This window comes from Strongylocentrotus purpuratus, unplaced genomic scaffold, assembly GCF_000002235.5.
Source record: "Strongylocentrotus purpuratus isolate Spur 01 unplaced genomic scaffold, Spur_5.0 spur5_scaffold_6, whole genome shotgun sequence".
NCBI lineage: Eukaryota > Metazoa > Echinodermata > Echinoidea > Camarodonta > Strongylocentrotidae > Strongylocentrotus > Strongylocentrotus purpuratus.
Genome location: NW_022145612.1, coordinates 28430307 through 28449997, shown reverse-complemented (window position 1 = coordinate 28449997; position 19691 = coordinate 28430307). Strand labels below are relative to the sequence as shown.

General features: G+C 38.5%; 2 protein-coding genes across 3 annotated transcripts; one reads left to right on the top strand and one right to left on the bottom strand.

Annotated features, from left to right (window-relative positions):
• Positions 1-815: 815 nt before the first annotated feature.
• LOC584099 (solute carrier family 41 member 1) lies at positions 816-19323 on the bottom strand. 2 transcript variants are annotated; one of them, XM_030972434.1, is made up of 10 exons: positions 19134-19323; positions 10122-10719; positions 8611-8718; positions 6770-6841; positions 5923-6067; positions 4769-4915; positions 3704-3851; positions 2419-2627; positions 1789-1937; positions 816-1085 (listed from the first exon to the last, which is right to left on the bottom strand). In XM_030972434.1, exons 2-10 carry the CDS (start codon positions 10656-10658, stop codon positions 900-902), a joined length of 1701 nt encoding a protein of 566 aa, XP_030828294.1. In that variant the 5' UTR covers positions 10659-10719; positions 19134-19323; the 3' UTR covers positions 816-899. The 2 variants fall into 2 exon arrangements, with proteins under 2 accessions (XP_030828294.1, XP_030828295.1); XM_030972435.1 differs by having other exon boundaries at positions 10122-10716.
• On the top strand, positions 11425-17124 carry LOC115929867. The gene has a single exon (XM_030999952.1). The coding sequence runs from the start codon at positions 11425-11427 to the stop codon at positions 17122-17124; it is 5700 nt and encodes a 1899-aa protein (XP_030855812.1).
• Positions 19324-19691: the final 368 nt, after the last annotated feature.

The following is a 19691-nucleotide window of genomic DNA, read 5'->3' as shown; positions in this document are numbered from 1 at the left end:
GGCAAGGATAATAAAGTGCTTCAAGATAAATAGGAATACTAGTGTCAAACCCTGCAGAAAAAAGTAGCACATCTTTCACCTTTTCCTTTTAACAATGAGAAATAGTGATCATAGAAATTTATAGAATTTTCGTTGCTATTTGATATTTTCATAAATAATTTGAACTGTCTGATCAAATTCGATAAAGACAGAGATTGCATTTAATAAGATACCTTATAAAGGCTAATGTCTTTTTTATGATACTTTATACAAACTTTCCCCTCTAGCCCCCAAACTAATTCATCACTTATAATTATTACTAAAATATAACAATTTCATCTATTCTTTCATGACATAAGTTCGAATTAGTTTGAACCTCTGATAATGCATATGCCTAACTTTTTGTTGTTCTTATCAAACTGATGGAACTATTATTATACAGACGTTATCTTTCCAAACACACAATTTACCAAAAATGGAATACAATATATCAGCATACCTAGAATGCTTTTACTGAGGAAACATGGCACAAATAAAGTTGACTAAATTTGATGATCGCATTTATCAATAACTTGAATCCACCCACTGGTGGGGTGTTTCACAAAGATCCTAAGTTGAAGTTATCTCTAAGTTGGACTTAAAAATTATGGAAAGCTGTTAACATCTTCGAAAATATTTTGTAAAAGTCATTTGAAAAGTTTTAAAATGTTCCTTCAAAGATTCATATTTTCTGTTATCAAGGAGATTTAATGTTCTTGATGTGGAATTTATGAAAAGTTTAAATACTTGGATTTTTGCTTTTGAATATATCTTATTTTAAGGCTACAAATGGCTCTCCATAATGTTTAAGTCCAACTAAGAGTTAAGTTCGACTTAGGATCTTTGTGAAACACCCCCCTGGTCCCACTGAGGAGTTATGATTAATCTCCAATGTCTACGTCTCTATCACCTAGCGACCATACAATGAGGAAGCCCAGAGCGAGGAGAGCTGTACCCAGGAGGTCGCCTAGAGCAGTCAGGTACGGGATGGAGAAGTTATCAGGATCAAGTTTCTTTCCCCACAGATAGTACACCATCCAATCTGCTATCTGAAGCAGGAATACCACCTGGAGAGTGATGATACAAGACCATTTGTATCAATCATTTGCAATCTATAAAGCTTTCCATTTATTTAATCATGTATCTATCTATCTTTCTATCTCTCTCTCTCTCTCTCTCTCTCTCTCTCTCTCTCTCTCTCTGCTGTCTCTCTACCTATCTATTTATCTACCTATCCTTCTATCTGTCTATATATCTATCTATCTATATGTCTGTCTGTCTGTCTGTCTATATATCTACATATCTATCTGTATCACCTAGTACTGATCCTTTTGATCTCTATTTATTTTTCTATATATCTGCCTAGTTTGTCTATTTATCTTCCATTCATCTCTTTGTTAATCTACCCGTCAAGCTAGTACAGCCAGTTACCCCTAGCCCTTTATTTACTCATTTTGTGGTTTACTTTATAGGATAAAAAAAGTATAATACAAACATAATTATATACTGTCTTGTATTACCTTTTTGGTCCTTTAACATTCTCTTTTGCTCTTCCTGCTATCATTTCAAGAATTGACAAAAACATAATTACTTAAACTTGCTATAATGTATACAACATTGATGAGTGCTTTTACTAAGTTGTGAATTAGGCTACATGTACATCTCCTTTTATTGTCAAAATATGTTTCAAACATCAACAAAATTGTAGTTTGAATAGCTCAGATTTAAACTGGTTTTGATGGAAATGATCCAATTTGTAAACTAGCTTACCTGAATGAGAGATACGGTGACAAACATGATCGTGACTCTGAGAGTAATGGAGGAGTGACCGGCATTCATGTATGAGATGTAGTATAGGAAGATAAGCTGACCAGGGATGACCATCATGATCAACACACGAGCTGACCGGGAATGCATGTCTGACAAGAAAAATTGGGGAAAATGAAATTTAAAAAAAATTCTTGAAACATCTTTGCACATCACACACTAATAAAGTGATAATCAGCAGATCATCAGATGACTTGGTTGTTTGCTTGGTTTCCAATCTAATAACTTCTTGCAAACCAAGAGAAAGGCAGCAAACTGCTTGAAAAAGGAGGCTTTTAATTATAGGCTACAAACCTAAAAATGATATGCAATTAAATGGTGCATGAATGAATGTGCTTGAATCTTCTGACAGCCTTCCTTGAATGAATGTATATAACACATAACCACAGAGAAATAACATTGTATTTCTAATATTGTCATAAATAAAGTGAAATCTATTTTCAATCCATTTTTGGAGCTAGAACAAAACATCATCTCATGACAGTTGTAATAAAAATATGTCTGAGCTGACTTAATGCAGATACAATGTCATAAACTATCAAACATCTTAAGAATTGACTACCCTGGGTTTACCTTTTCCAAAGAAAACTGTAAAAGGCGAGTTGCATTTCTTGATCCTCTCTGGGTCTGGAGTGCCTAGACTACCAATGCCATGAAGGTGTGTAGATATTCTGCTGGACTGCACAGCGACTATGTTGCCTCCGACTCCATTGATAACAGGACTGAACACAGCAACACCCTCGTTGGTACGGATTGCAATGTCCAATACAAGTCCTCCAATGCTGCAACATTTAGAAGATAAAAAGTCATGAACATGTATTTTAAAGCAGCATAGGACAAGGCCAATAGTGCAATAGTGAGAAGGAAAAAAAACAGTATAACTCCATGGTAATACATTGACAAATACATGCTACATATTCCTATTCATGTTTTTTAATTCATTTATTCACAGCTTTTACAAATTTTCAGCCATTATAAAAAAAAAAAAAATGCCCAAAATAAGTACAAGACATATTGTGAGTATTGAATCAACCCATTGACGATAAGGCCGCACCGCCGCATAGGCCACACCTCAAACTTTGACATTTCAAAGAGGAAAAAAAAAAAAAAAAAAGGAAAAAGGAAAAAAAAACCAACGGACAAAACAAAATAATCATAATTTTCTTGTAAAACACTATTTTTTTTTTACAAACTGATACCAAATTCATCAATATTCTTATAATTTACCGGAAGTTTAGCTCAAAAAGTGATCGCGGGCAGATTTGGTGTCCGATATATACCCCTACCACAATGTACGGTGTAATGCAAAACTGCATGAAATGGAAAACAAAATGGCGACTTCGGATGGATGCTTCGCGGCAGCTCTGTTAAATGGTCCTTTTCTTTACTTTTGCAATGCATTGATCAAGATCTATCGGCCAATGTTGGTTTAGCAATTTATTTTCGTCTTCATGTCACCAATGCAAGATAAAATTGTTGGTAAGATGTGTTGAAATGTCCTGTACCATAGTGGAATAGTTATTGTACCGTTCGTAGTCCCATATGTGCAAATTCGTGCTGGTTTTGACTTGATTTTTAATTTTTTTTACTCTTTCGCCGTAAAGGCCGCACCCCGACTTTTTTTAATATTTTCTCTTCCACAAATACTGCGGCCTTTACGCCGGCAAATATGGTACTGAATTATCTCATCGCTATGGAGCCAGCCAGTTCCCATAGGAAATAGGTTAACTTTCTTTCAGTAATTGTTGCAATACTTTATATGCATAGGATTGTGCAAATCATGTGGGTTTTCTGATCCATGTTATAATTCAATATTACATTTCAAACATTTGATTTCAAGACTAAAGTGACCTCTGACCTGCTAATCAGCATGGCAGTAATGACAGGTGACCATCCATTGTAAAACACATCTCTTGTGTAGTCATTACGACAAGCTAGGAATGCCCATAACGGTACCAACAGAAAGAAGACTACAATGATAGTGGGCGCTAACCAGTGTTGCTTCCCTGCAAAAAGAAAGAGGAAACACAGGTCTCTTTAGATTAATTCACTTGAAGAAAAAGAGATTCAAATACAATAAGGCCTAAAATAAAAACTTGTTATATTGCCCTTCGCAACCGACCCAAAAATCTGAAAATCAACGGTCGGCATTTTTATAAAGTTTTTTTTTTTAACCGTTTTTGTAGATTTGTTTATTATTAATGAATAAGAAAATATGTATTTTGTTTGTTGGGGTAAATGGGTTATAAATGCATAAAATCAAATCGTTCCCAAATTTTCACTCGTCTTCTGCCCTAGTTTCAAAATCCTACTGGCGTAAACATCTCGATCAGCACAACATTGCAAACCATGGATTATTATGAGGTGAAAAAGATATAAATGGAATGATGATGCTGAAACACTTGTAGTAAAGCATTAATAACTGAGAAATATCAGCCAAAAGAGGGTGGGAAAAAATTTTAAAAAAAAAAAAAAAAAAATGAAAAATATTGGCCCAAAGAGGGCGACCAATAAAAAAAGTTAAGAATTTTTTTTTTTTTTCGACCGACCGACCGACCCATGTTTTGGCACCCAAAGGGCAATACAACAAGTTTTTATTTTAGGCCTAACATTAATTACACCAAAAAAACACAAAAAACATTCAAATATTTTTTGTAAGAAACATTTTTCAAAAGGTTTGTTAGATATTTTGCAATGATCAATCAAGAAGCCTTACGATATTCAATGTTAACATCTTAACATCCATCAAAATACATTGATTTTGCAGTTTATAATATCATCGAACCATGGCAGAATAGTTTTATCACTTTGCAATAACTATGAGTAAGCATTTATAAATGATTATTAGAAGTAGATGTACATGTTGATGATAATTTTCCTTCATTTCACCCAGTTCCAAGTTTGTCCAGAATTTAAAACTCACCGATATTTTTGAATAAGAGGTTGCTGATCCAAGCCAGAAGGGACAGTGTTATAAGATCTCCAAGGCTTGCTGCTATAGGTGTAGCGACATTGTCTGGGTTGATTTTGCACTTGCGTGATAATAAAATAACTCCTACCATGATGGCACCTGCAAGAGATAAAGAATTTGAAATATCATATATTAGATTAATATGGTTTATCAAAGGTGGTTGAAGTAAAGAAGCACAGAATGAGCGTTTCCAACGCTTATCTTTTAAAAAAAATAGAAACTCATTTACCAGTTTCTTTAAATTCTTCACACTGATTTGAAACTATGTTATCTCTGAATTTGATTTCTTAATCTAAGCATCCGCAGTGCGTCCCAGAAAAAATGAAACCGAGAACTATCGATGACACCTCAATCAAGGAAAATGAGCCAGGAATAACAAAGTTCTGTTTGTTTAAAGTAATGCTTGCTTTTCCATAATTTTATTAAATGGATCCGTTCAACTGGCTGCTTGCCCTAAAAACAAACAAAGAAGACAAAAGACATCATGCATGGCTGAATGTCAACAAAACGGAGTTAAGTCTTTTGTCAACTCTTTTGTCAATTCTTTTATGTCATTTTTCTGTTTTCTATGCCTTCTTTTCTAATAATATGCCCAAGAAACTTACTTAGGTGGCACTTTATTTCAAGCAATTATTTGTAGGGTTAGCTGTAATAAGGAGATATCAAATAGTAGCAGTAGCTCTCTGTCGCAAAGCGACAATGACCGCCTTCACTTTCATGAAGGCTGCTTGCAAAGGTGGGTAAGTACCGGTAGCTCTTGCAAGTTACTAACAGCACTCTCTCGGGGAACTGGTGGCAGTTTCACACCCGCAAGGACAAGCCAGGACGGGTGTGAACCACTAGACCCTGCAGTGACTGGTTGAAGGATGTCGGGAGTTCCATATTGTCAATCAACCTCAATGCTGTCACGGTGGCATGGTTTTCTGTCAGGGTTTGCTCCCTTAACCTTAGATTCTGAAGAGAACCTGAACCACAAGCAGTGGTTACAACTATGTACGGCAATAACAATCAACATTTAAAATAAGGATAATGACATTTAAAATAATTTATCAAATAAGGAGATAACTACCGGTAATAAAGAGGTCCATAACATTTCTTTGACTTACCCAATCCTGCACTAGCTAGTGAAGCTGTGACCATACTACTGGCACACAGGAGTAAGGTATGATTGATATCAAACTCTCCATCAGGAATCCAACCAAACAGGGTTGCTGCTGCAGAAGCTAAGAATCCAACTATGAGGGCCTGACACTGTCATAGAGAGGGGAAAAATACATTTGAGTTCGGTCTACACCTGAAGAGCTATTAACTACCGTACAGACATATAGCATACATTAATAGAATACAAGCTTCAAACTAATTGCAAAAAGTCGACAAAATCTTTGAAAAGACGGTTCAGTTGTGGTAAAGATGAAAAATAATTTTTGAGCTTTCTCATTCGATGTGCAGTATGTACATTTACATGTAAGTGTGGAAAAAGATATATTAGAAATGTCCACTATAGCAATTCCTGTTTGCAGTCCATGTGATTTTCAGCAAGACTAAATCAGATTCTTTTCAATTCGATCCCTTCAAAACAATTCTAATGTACTACATACTCAATAATTAATCTATGATCTTGTACCAAGTTTGAGGTGACAGCAGTATTAGCTCTACATTGCCTCGGTACCATCTACGAACCCAAACCACGTAGTTTAAGATACAAGTGTTTAAAATTCAACTTTAGAATACAAATGTGCAGTACAGCTAATTCAAGTTGACTGCCATATACATGTAAGTAATAAATAGAATGGACAACATCGGTACAATCTGGTTTCTATAGGTCATTGACCTAATATGACCCTTAACCATTAACCATAGTCCTTTACCAACCTAGAGAGGCTCATTTACTATTAAATTGGGATCTATCATATTGACCATTGTATTGACACACTCTGGGTTGTCACAACTCACCTGTGTTAATGCCATGTTTCCCAAGATCATTTCTTTAAGCTTCTTTCTGTCATCCATAATCCCCAGATTAGCCTAAACATTAAAAAAAAACATGCAGGTACACATTATAATCAAGGAAGTTCCACACTAACTTTTATATTAAGGGGCGATCTTATTGGTATTGTCAAACCTGTCTATGATGACCGCCCAAGTGGTGTTTGTAGACAGGTTCATTTAGGACATGTTTCAATGGGAAAACATTTTTTAGAGAAACAACAAATTTGGTCTTTGTAGAGTAGACAGGTGGTCACTAAAGCAGGTTTGACTGTATTGTCAAAGACACAAAAACATGTTGTTCTAAACAAAACGTAATCCCGAGCAAACATGTAGGTACTAGTGCTGTAGTCAAACGTTTAACCGTCCGGTATCCGACCGCCCATGGCGGATTCCGTTTTCAATTGGACGGTTTCGTTTTCCCGATTTTTTTTTTTTTTATTTATTTTTTAATTTTTTTTTTTTTTTTTTTTAATTTTTTTTTTAAATAATTTTTTTTGTTTTGTTAAAGTTTCGATTTATGCCCCTCCACCTGGCACTATGCCTGGCAATGTCTCCCAGCTCAGTAATCTGTGTGTTGACTCACCACTCCAAAACTAGAACAACACTCCAATTTGTGTTGTCTGTCATCTTGGTTTGAAAGTAATCTTTGTAATAGATCTCATCATCTCAATATGTAGTTTATAATAATAATTCATCCAACTTTTACACAAGGTTCTATCCTAGGTCCTCTACTGTTTTTAATTTACATTAATGATCTTACACATTCTTCTAAAAACAACATTGTTACTATTATTTGTGACAAGTTCACAAGCACAAATTGGCCCCTTTAAATGCACCTTGCAGTTAAATGAAAGTTGCCGACAGAGTCGGTAAAAAAAAAATTAAAAAAAAAAAAAAAAAATTAAATTTAAAAAAAAAAAAAAAAAAAAAAAAATTGTTTTTTTTTTAATTTATTTTTTTTATTTTTTTAAATCGTTTAACCGAAAACCGTTCGGTTTTGACTGGCGGTTAAACGGAATTGGAGATATCCGTGATGTTACAGCACTAGTAGGTACACATGATAATCAATAATACACATAACAATCATAACCACGCTATTTATACTAAATACTGGTAGGTTTATTGGTATCAACACAAGGGGAACTAACTATGGGGCGTATTAAAATGTGGGGTTTTCTAATTAATGTGGGGGTCTTTCTAATTTGTAAAGTAGTGTTTGCTGGCTCCCTGATAACTTTGTGTAACAGGCCCTTCAGGAATAATGGGTTTTATCATACCTGAAACCTATGAAAGCATTACATTTGTTTTGTAGGTTGAATGGATTGATAAGCCTACAGTGTATATGTATGCACTCATGCACTGTAAGCTTTGATAGAAGTACCAAGGTTGGTAATGACACTGGGTATACGGTTCATAAGGTTTATATTTACTGCCCATTTAACAATGGAAATTTGTTGTGTTACATGGTATTATGATACACACATACATATAACAAATACTCTCATACAAAAAGTCAATATAATAATTTTTGAGTAGAAAGAAGGAGAACAAAAATTAACAATCAAAACAAAGATATACAATGTAGCCATGCATTGAAAATAATATACATGTACAGCAAGTGAGGTGGAATGATGATAAGTTTTTACAAGTATCGATAATGTATGGAGAGGGTTTGAAGAGTACATCATTGTAATATGGTTTAACTTAAACTGAATCAGTGCCTTCACGGATAGAAACAATTCAGCAGCAAAATAACACTCGTAGATTTTCAACTTAATAGGAAATTAAGAATATATCACACTTACTGCAGTTGATAGTCTTGAAGCTAATGTCATTTCTAGATTCCCTTTCAAACCAAGTAATGATGGAACCAGGATAAACAACTCTGTTACTTGAACAAACACTGTCCAATGCTGAATAGAATGAAAGAAAAGGCAAAGAATTGTTTAAAAGAACAATCCCATCCTTGTACAGAGTTCATATGAATGAAAATACACAAATCTAAGAAACAGAATGGTGAAAGTTTTAAATGAATTGAACTAATAATAAGGAAGTTATGAATGTTTGACATAGCAAAATGTCATAATAATTGAATAAAAATAATACAATTTAGTCATTTTGTGTGTTGGAACAAATGGGAAAGTTGTCCGGCACTACATAACGGTGACATTACCAATTCAGCCAATCTGAAGTGCCATACGTATAGTTATTACAGCTTTTTACATCTCATAACTTACTTATATTTTTGTCAGATTTTGTTAAAACTTCCACCAATCTGCTTCTCTCATTTTTCTGCTTTCTTTTAATAGAGTTGTTTACTATTAGGGTTGGATTTCCCTTTAAGTTTTTTAATCCTACTGTATACCTGCATAGAACAGAGTGATGAAAGTGAACATTTTCCTTGGGCGAAGCTCATCTATTATTCTTGCTTACGTTGTACTAGTGCCTCAAGTGCCTCAAACGAGCACACAGAAACTCAAGATGAGCAGTCATTATGCTTTTCAACAATCATACTTTCAATATTGCTACCATGACTGATTGTCAATTCAGTTTCAATAGCATATATATTGTGACAGAAATACATATATCCAAACTACATTTAACCACACAGTTAATTCAAATTCATTCAATTTTCAAAAGCATACAATGTATGAATTATCAAACAGGCATTGTAATATTTTGCACCGTGGCATGTACTGTACAATTGTACATATCAGATCATTAATTACTTCCTTCATCAACTTCATATCTATTACATTAAACAAGACTAAGAGTTATTATTTTTATAGTCAAACCTTAAAGGCATCGTTTAACAATGTTACATCTGAGATGCATGGCCCTACGTGTTATAAGTGTCTGTGATTTGGTATAATATTAAAGCCCTAAAAAAATTAATTGCGCTTCAAAATGATCATGAAGTGCCTCAAAAAAGTAAAAATCTTTGAGTGACCGGTTTTTCCGGTCCATTTCATTTCATTTTTCATTTCCCCCAATAGACTGTAGTGTTATAAAAACTGTTAGGAAACAAGTTTTTAAATTTAAATTTCCAATCATAAATATCTTGATAATCAGACAGATGATTGGCTTGTAAAAGAAATGGGGTTCCTGATTGACCTAAAGGTTTATAATTATAATTGCAGCATGAGCTAAATCCAGGATTTTGTTTCAGAATCTGAGACAAAATTACCCAAATAATCCCTTTAACCTACATGTACATGTAATGATCCATCTTCCATCCAACAACATACCAAAGAATATGAATGCAGAAAGCTAGGAAAAAAAGTTAATCATCTAATAACAACCGCCCAGTACTAACCTGAACATGATCAAGGACAAGGCCTGCATAGACTGTTCCAAAACCAGCGATAAGGAAGGGCAGAAACACCTGAGCTCCGATACCGCATGAGGATTCCTTGGGATAAGATCTGTGCTCTCTCTCCTGCATGAATGTGGACAATCCACCATCCCCTTCACCTTCATCATCATCATCACTTGATCTTGTGGTTCCAAGCAAAGGCTCTGTAAGGCTAGTCTCAATTTCAATACCCTCTGGCTCATGGTCCACACCGTTACGACTGTCATTCATCGTCAGGCCATTCTGAGTTATATATTTTGTGTGTTCATTTCCAGTTCCTCTTTCGTCTCCTCCTGGATCATCCTCCACACGAGTTTCTCCTCTGTCCCCAGCTGGAACCCCTCGAAGCGGAAGCAACGATTGGCCATCTAAGGGTGAGCTGGCCACTACTCTAGGTACCATGGTGTCTTCGGTCTTGCCTTTCCCTGTTCTGTGCCTCAGATGGGGGACAGGAGGAGGGGTAGAAACTGGTGGATTAGTGCTCTCTTGTGAACTCATTTGGGTCGATGGCTAATGTTATCATTTCTTGATGGAGCTTTCAAATTTTCTTCCACGACTTCTGAAAAAAATAAAAGAGACACAAAATATTTGCAGTATTAGTCAAAAACCCAGTCATGATGCCTTTGTTTCATCCTCTTTTGATTGTTTACCCTTAACCCCTAAAATGCCATGAACATGTTACAATGTCATCAGTCCTGCCAACCTCTGGAGTTCAAAAACTGTATTCTTTAATCCCCAAAGTTGTATTTTACTGATAAAAGTTGTATTAGAAAAAAAAACATGGATCAATGCCTCTACAGTTCCTACAGAAGAATTTTTTGTATGGATCATTGGTTGAATAGAGGGAGAGACAGAGACCGTCTCTTTCAACAAAAAATTATGATCAACCTGGTGTGTTAATGTGATCGTTTATGAGAGTTAGTTTATCTGACAAAAAGGAGTATTCTGACTTACGTCATGGGCTGAAATAGCGCCATCTACGCTTTCCTAATTCCGACATAGCAGTAGCAACGAATTGGATGTTCGCACCGAAATCTTGTCCTAAATTACACCTGTTATTGATACGAAGCCAACCCGTTTGCAACAATAAGGAGGCAAGAAGTTTTCACGGAGCAAGTGTGATGGAATTAGTTGACATAGAATAAATTAGCAAGTCAACCCTACTACGACTTTTCATTGACTGTTTCTTCAGTGAAAACTTCACTTCACTACGACTTGCAACCTGCGATGACGTCGTGATTCAGATTACGTGATTTGGTACAAGATGTCGGAAGTGGACATGATGGGGGACAAGGAGAAGGAAAACCCTGTTGCTGAAGCTGTGGACACAAGGTCAAAGCGAGAAGTCAAACTCACTGAGAAAGGTCTGCAGTATCAAGCTGAAACAAAAGGGAAGGAATTTAAGAGATCCATTAGTGCTTGGCGTAGAGCGTCGAATAAGTTAAGAGCTACCTTGAGCGACATCAGTGATGTCAAAGTTATTCGACAAGGTAGGGACGCTCTGCAGCAGGTGATGGACAACGCCATATCCGCTCAAGAAGACCTTCAGATTCTATTGGAGTTGGCAGGAATCGACGATGACAGCCATGAAAGGCTTGACAACATCGAACAAGAACACTCAGAGCTGATGAAAGGAGTACAAGAACACCTCCTCGAACAAGAATCGTCAAGAAAATCTAAAGTTTCATCGAAAAGACTATCATCCTGTCAAAAATGGGTGAATGAATGCTCGTTTGAAAGCCAGGATGATGTGCCGACTAAAGATGTGCCGACCAAAGATGTGCCAACTGAAGATGTTCCGACTACAGAATTGCCGACTAAAGAACCCTTGTTAAATTTGCTGACTCAGCTACAGATTAGTCGCTTGCCACTGCCAGAACCAGATATCTTTTCTGGGGATCCACTGCAATACCCTAGTTGGAAACAGGCCTACGACATCTTAATGGAACATCAAGGTATTCCTGCAAGGGATCGATTCTTCTACTTAAAGAAGTATCTACGTGGCCCACCTCTCGAACTCGTGCAAGGATTTTCTCTGATACACAATGATATGGCATACAATCGAGCTACGAGTGAACTAGAACAGAGATATGGTGATCCATTCATCATTTCGAATGCATTTCGTGACCGACTGGATAACTGGCCAAAGATACCTACAAAGGATTCCAGAGGACTGCGTAGATTCTCTGATTACCTACGACAATGCCAAACAGCAATAGAAAAGATCAGCAACCTCCGACAGTTAGATGACGAACGTGAGAATAGGAAACTCCTATCCAAACTTCCCGATTGGCTTGTTACTAAATGGAGCCGACGAGTCTATGAGCATAGGAGGTCACATGGTACATTTCCTTCATTCGGTACCTTCTCATCATTCATTGAGGAAGAGAGTAACATTGCATGTGACCCAATCACGTCCATTGGTAGCCTGAAGGAGGACAAACCGAAACAGGACAGAGGAAAATCCATGAGAGCGTTAACTATGAGAACCAGCTCCATCCAAGATGAGACAAAGAGGCCAGAACGGAAATCATTCTGTATATTCTGTAGAAATCATCATCACCTTGAGGATTGTCAAGCCTTTGTCAATCAGCCTATGTCCGAGAGGAAGAAGTTCATAAGAGAAAAGGGCTTGTGTTACGGGTGTCTCAAGAGAGGTCATCTGACCAAAAAATGTCGAGTGAGAAGCACATGCAGAGAGTGCAACAAGCGTCATCCTACGCCACTACACTTTGACAGAAGACCTTCAGAAGAAAGGGAAAGGACATCGAACCAGGAAGAAATACAATCTTCAAATTCACATACACTTGTTAATTCTAACGCCACAAGTTATGTGAAAAGCGCGGCAATCGTGCCAGTCTGGCTGTCTCATGAGAATATGAAGGAAGAGAGGCTCGTATACGCACTATTAGATACTCAATCGGATACCACCTTCATATTGAATTCTACAAAGGATGCCTTAGGACTTCATGGACTGAGGGTCAACCTTCTTCTGTCTACAATGTCGACCAAGAACGAAAGGATTCCAAGTGAGAAGATTAAAGGACTCACAGCTCGAGCCTTTAACAGTGAAAAGGTGATACACCTTCCAGCTGCATACACTAGAGACATAATGCCAGCCAACAGAGAACACATCCCCACTCCTGAAGTAGCTCGCTCTTTCCCACATTTGGTTCCAATTGCTGACCAACTTCTGCCTCTGAAGCACTGTGAAATAGGGTTGTTGATCGGCTATGATTGTGGAAGAGCTCTGACTCCTCGAGATGTGATTCCCTCCCAAGACGATGACGGTCCATTTGGAATGAAAACTGACTTGGGATGGAGCATAGTGGGTGTTACAAGTCAAGATGAACAGCACTACAACCCCGATGATCACGTTGGCCACAGTCATCGCTTGACAGCACGTGAAATACCCGCTGAACTAGCGGAAAGAGACATGTCCATCAAGAAGAGAGTAACGTTCACTCACAACGTTACAATCAAAGAAGAGATCAGCCCTTCGTCTGTGCTGAAGCTGATGGAAAGAGATTTCTCAGAGAGCAGAAGTGAGGTACCATTTTCGCAACATGATACAAGATTTATGAGAATCATGTCGGAGAATGTCCATATCACAGATGATGGTCATTACGAGACTCCTCTTCCCTTTAAAGAAGATGTCGTCAACCTTCCCAACAACAGATTCATGGCGGAAAGGAGATTGAGTCATCTAAAGAGAAAGTTTCAAAGAGACTCTGAGTATCATCAGAAATACTCGGAAAAGATGGATGCTCTCTTGGAGAAAGGATATGCTGAAAGTGTACCAGAATATGACAAGCAGAACGGCCAAGCATGGTACATTCCCCATCATGGGGTAGTACAACCCAACAAGTTACGAGTTGTGTTTGATTGCAGTGCAGAATTTGGAAAGGAATCTCTCAACAAGCAGCTTCTTTCTGGACCAGATCTGACTAACACACTAGTGGGAGTACTTTGCAGGTTCAGACTGGAACCAATCGCATTTTGTTGCGATATACGTGAGATGTTCTACCAATTCAAGGTGAAGGAAGATCATAGGAAATACCTACGGTATTTGTGGTGGAAGGATGGAGACTTTCTGCAACAGCCCCATGAGCTAAGAATGACTGTCCATTTGTTTGGGGCGACGTCGTCTCCAGGATGCTCAAACTTTTGTTTGAAACAGATTGCCAGCGACCATGCTATTGAATTTGGAGAGGATGTAAAGAACTTTGTACATCATAACTTCTACGTGGACGATGGGCTAATATCTGTTCCTACCAAAAAAGAGGCCAAGAATCTGATCTCGAGAACCAGAGAGATGTGCAAGAAAGGAGGCCTCCACTTGCACAAATTCATCTCAAACACCCAAGAAGTGCTGGAAACAGTTCCGGAAGAGGATAGAGCAAAGGGCACTACCAAGACTAATCTCCTACAGGATAAGCTTCCTTTGCAGAAGGCACTTGGGGTGCAATGGTGTGTGGAATCTGACACGTTCCAATTCAGAGTCACACTCGATGACAGACCTCTAACCAGGCGCGGAATACTGTCAACCGTGATGTCGATCTATGACCCTATGGGATTACTAGCCCCGATTGTCTTACCTGGTAAGCAGATTCTGCAAGAGCTGTGTAAGATGTCTGCTGATTGGGACGACCCCCTGCCAGATCATCTCAGAGAAAGATGGGAGAAATGGACAACTGATCTGCATAATCTTGACTCCCTATCAATACAGAGATGCTACAAACCTGCAGACTTCGGTGAGGTTACGACCATGCAGATGCACCACTTCTCCGATGCTAGTTCCGAGGGATACGGCCAATGCTCATACATGAGAATTAAGAATGGAGAGGGAAGAGTCCACTGTATCCTGGTGATGGCAAAGTCCAGGATTGCCCCGCTCAAGGCAGTAACAATACCCCGTTTGGAACTATCAGCTGCCGTTGTTTCCATTAGGGTGAGCACATTTCTTCAGCGAGAGTTAGCCTTGGAGGACATTGAGCATATCTACTGGACAGACAGCAATGTGGTACTTGGATACATAAACAATGAATCGAAGCGGTTCCATGTGTTCGTAGCAAATAGGATCTGTGAGATCAGACAACACTCAGAATCATCGCAGTGGAAGCACATTCGAACACAGGACAATCCAGCAGATGGAGCTTCCAGAGGGTTTACCGTTGACCAACTCATCACTTCGAACTGGTTCACTGGCCCAGATTTTCTATGGGAAGAGACGGTTCCTCGCGCTGATGATCAGGAGGAATTCGAGGTTTCACCAGGTGACCCCGAGGTGAAGAAGTCTATGGTGAACGCGACTGTAATGGGTGACTCCAAGTTTGATCTGAGTCGCCTAGACCGATTCCCGACATGGTATAGAGCAAAGAGGGCGATGGCTTATTGTCTGCTGTTCATCACAAGACTGAAACAACGTTGTCAAAGAAAACGTACAAGACAGGCAAATGATGACTCAACTTCCCAAGGCAAAGTCTCGGTGCAGAATCTACAACAGGCAGAAACTGAGATACTGAGACACGTCCAGAGTGAAGCCTTTGGGGAAGAAATAGAAATCCTGAAGTCAATCCAGAGGAAACAGGATCTGAATGACAGGCAGAGAAGACGTCAAATAAAGAAAGAAAGTCGTCTCCATGGACTTGACACTTTCCTGGATAAAAAGGGAATTCTAAGAGTTGGAGGAAGAATTCGAAGGGGAGACGACTCATATGACAGAAAGCATCCCCTGATTCTCCCACAAAGAAGCCACGTAACGGACCTTGTGATACGTCACTGTCATGAGTTGACTGCTCATCAAGGAAGAGGCATGACATTGAACCAGATAAGAGAGAATGGATTTTGGGTTCTTGGAAGCAGTAATCGAGTGGCCAATTTCATACGAAAATGTGTCATATGCAATAGGCTACGTAGTCCCGCACAATTACAGAAGATGTCTGATCTACCGTCTGACCGTGTGTTACCTGCAGCACCTTTCACTTACTGTGGCATCGACTGCTTTGGCCCATGGGTGATAAAAAAAGGTAGAAAGGAGATGAAGCGATATGGACTCCTCTTCACATGCATGCCTTCGAGAGCCGTGCATATTGAGACACTCAATAGTCTGACTACAGACTCATTCATTCAGGGATATCGTCGCTTTGCTGCTCTGAGGGGTCCAATACGTCAACTGAGATGCGACAGGGGAACGAACTTCGTTGGCGCAGAAGCAGAGTTAAGGAAAGCGTGGTCAGAAATGAATCACGAACATGTCAAAGGCACTCTAATGAAAGAAGGATGTGACTACGTACAGTTCACTTTCAACGTCCCCGCGGCAAGCCATATGGGTGGAGTATGGGAGCGCCAAATAAGATCTGCCAGGAGAGTGCTTGAAACTTTGCTGTATCAATCGAGTAGACAACTCAATGATGAATCACTGAGAACACTGATGTATGAAGCGGCTGCAATTGTCAATAGCAGGCCGCTGACTGTGACTGACCTGAACGACCCAACATATTTGGCTCCTCTTACGCCAAATCATCTCATAACCATGAAGTCGAAAGTCTTACTTCCTCCACCAGGCAATTTTCAGGACGCTGATTTGTACTCCAGAAAGCGTTGGAGGAGGGTACAACATCTGATTAACGAGTTCTGGGATCGTTGGAGAAAGGAGTTTCTCCAGAACTTACAGACACGCCAGAAATGGACTCGGCCCCGACGGGATGCTAAGATTGGGGATATCGTCATCATGAAAGACGAGAACTTGCCACGAAATCAATGGTCCCTAGCAAGGATAAGCAAGGTCTTTCCTTCTACCGATGGACTCATTCGTAAAGTGAAGCTCGTAAAGGGTGACTCCGAACTTGACGACAGCGGTAAGCGTAAAGGACCTGTGAAAGAACTAGAGCGTCCGATACACAAACTGGTTTTGCTGCTTCCGCGTGAAGACCAGGACGGATTCCCGACCAAGGAGCCTTGAATACTGTAAGGTAATTAATATCCCTCACAAATAGGTTTTGATAGATTTAAGTAAATATAGAAGTCTGAACATAAGACTATCCAAAATTCGAATTACCCGCAAAATCTGAAAGTCTAGAATAAGACTAGTCAAATAATCTAATTGAAGTTTTAGAACCAAGAATATCTGTAATTGGTCTGTAACAAAGACTATGCTGGAACTGTAACTACAGACGCACATCAGCTGAAATGAAGTCTAATTGAACAGAGTAAACTCTTGAACTAATTGATCTGATTGAACAACAACAAGAACTCTTTTTGTGGATTGACGACATTTCCGAATGAGCTGTATATTAATGACCTTTATTGCTGTTTGTTTTTTGTTCTCTGTTTGAAAAAATGTAATCTTATCAAATTGGAAGATCGAGCATATGACAACTATATTTGTAGAAAACGGAAATTAAGTTGATATACCTCATTTTATCGCATTAATTACCTTGCAAAAAATTACAATGTGATTGCACTTATAAGAATGTATTTAAAGGGTATTTCAGTTCAATTTCATCATTATGCTTGTATGTATTGTATACATGAATGAGCATTAGATGTGAACCTGAATTGAAACCCCCCTTTTGCAACGTAAATTCATGCAGAGTATTTGAACTGAGAGTTGATCCAGGTTATTTTCTCGATTTCTAAATCCAGTACTTGCAAATACAGCTAATTGCTAGTCATAAATGGTGAGTTGCAAGGTCTGAGTGTTTTGAGACTCGCGGTTAAATTTAATTTAACTCAGATGCTGTAATAAGATACTTGGTACAAGCTCTGTACTAGAGATGAAGTAATCTCACGATACAATTTGAACTGTAAATCTTGAATAAAGATTTGTTTTCCTGCATGCGCAATTGATCATGTACGTTTCAAGATAAGTAGAAATTGAAATTTTGAGATGTAGATCTATATGTATACATATATTGATATATTTTGAACTATTAATGTTGATAAGGAACAAATAATCCAAGTCATTTCTATGAAGCTAAAAAGGGGTAAATTAATTATTAATTTAAAGGAGCCATGTTAATGTGATCGTTTATGAGAGTTAGTTTATCTGACAAAAAGGAGTATTCTGACTTACGTCATGGGCTGAAATAGCGCCATCTACGCTTTCCTAATTCCGACATAGCAGTAGCAACGAATTGGATGTTCGCACCGAAATCTTGTCCTAAATTACACCTGTTATTGATACGAAGCCAACCCGTTTGCAACAATAAGGAGGCAAGAAGTTTTCACGGAGCAAGTGTGATGGAATTAGTTGACATAGAATAAATTAGCAAGTCAACCCTACTACGACTTTTCATTGACTGTTTCTTCATTCTAATACTCAACACTTTATAGCTAAAAGCCGTATTCAATATGACACAGCTTCTCTTCATAAGTTGAACTCCCCACACCATGTCTTCGTGCACCAGCGACTACCCTGCAAAGTTCGGAAGACCATATTAACTGATCTTGGCTTTGGTTGGTCAAAGAAAAAGTTGAAAAATTAATCCCAAAAATTACCTGAAAATTGGAAATGAAATGAAAATATAATTTTTTTCCCCGAAGGGAAGGGGCACGTTAACACACAATGCGTTAACTGCCATCCGCCTCGCGGGTGGGATTCGAACCGGAGATCTTTTGTTTGACAGGCAGACGCTTTACCGACTGAGCCAATTAACTCGCGTTCCTCGCCTCCCTTTGTTGAACTTGTTTTGTTGTAGACAGTTAATCTAGGTTCTTAAGTATAACTCTATAAACACATTCACCCACTATCAATATCACATTCACACATGATGCTGTGATGCAGCTGTACTCTGCATCTATACTATTGCCAAATGAGTATTGGCTGCTATTACTTAGTCTTTAGTGCACTACCCTGATAGTGATAGTTGGTTCGACTAGATTATAGATACCGGGTACCGTACCGGTACCTCTGCGGTACGACAAAGTCTACAAATTGCAAATTTCAAGAGAAAGAAGACGAAGACTTACAGACAATATTCTCTGGATCGTTTTGGGGTACGGGCAAAAGTAAGCCTGCAGTAAACCAACCGTCGTCAAGTCGTCAGATCAATCAAATAGTCTTTGCTCGTGCATCTGATCTAGCCATACATGTAAATGTACGCATATGTTTGTTGCCGTTTGTTGACGTGGTGGATTGCATTTTACACGCAAAATATGGCATTCAATTATGCGTCATAGCCGCGCCGTCATAGCATGCAAGGATGGCTTTCCATATACCAATAAACCGTGCGATTGGTGGAAAGTGGTGGTCATGATGCAAATACTTGTTTATGTTTGATGCATCTTAGTTAAAAGTCATGATATTATGACTTACTAGATGGGTTACTAGCTGCGATCCCGGGGGACGGGGGGGGGGGGGGGGATTTGAAAAAGTGCCCTCCCCCCCCCAAAAAAAAAAAAAAAAAATGTATAGCAAATACTGAATAAAGACACACTTTTAGGCTCCGGAGGGCTCAAGAGTGCACAGTTTAGACTAATAAAATGCAAAAAACTTCTCGCTCGACCTGTCGCTAATTTATACCATAG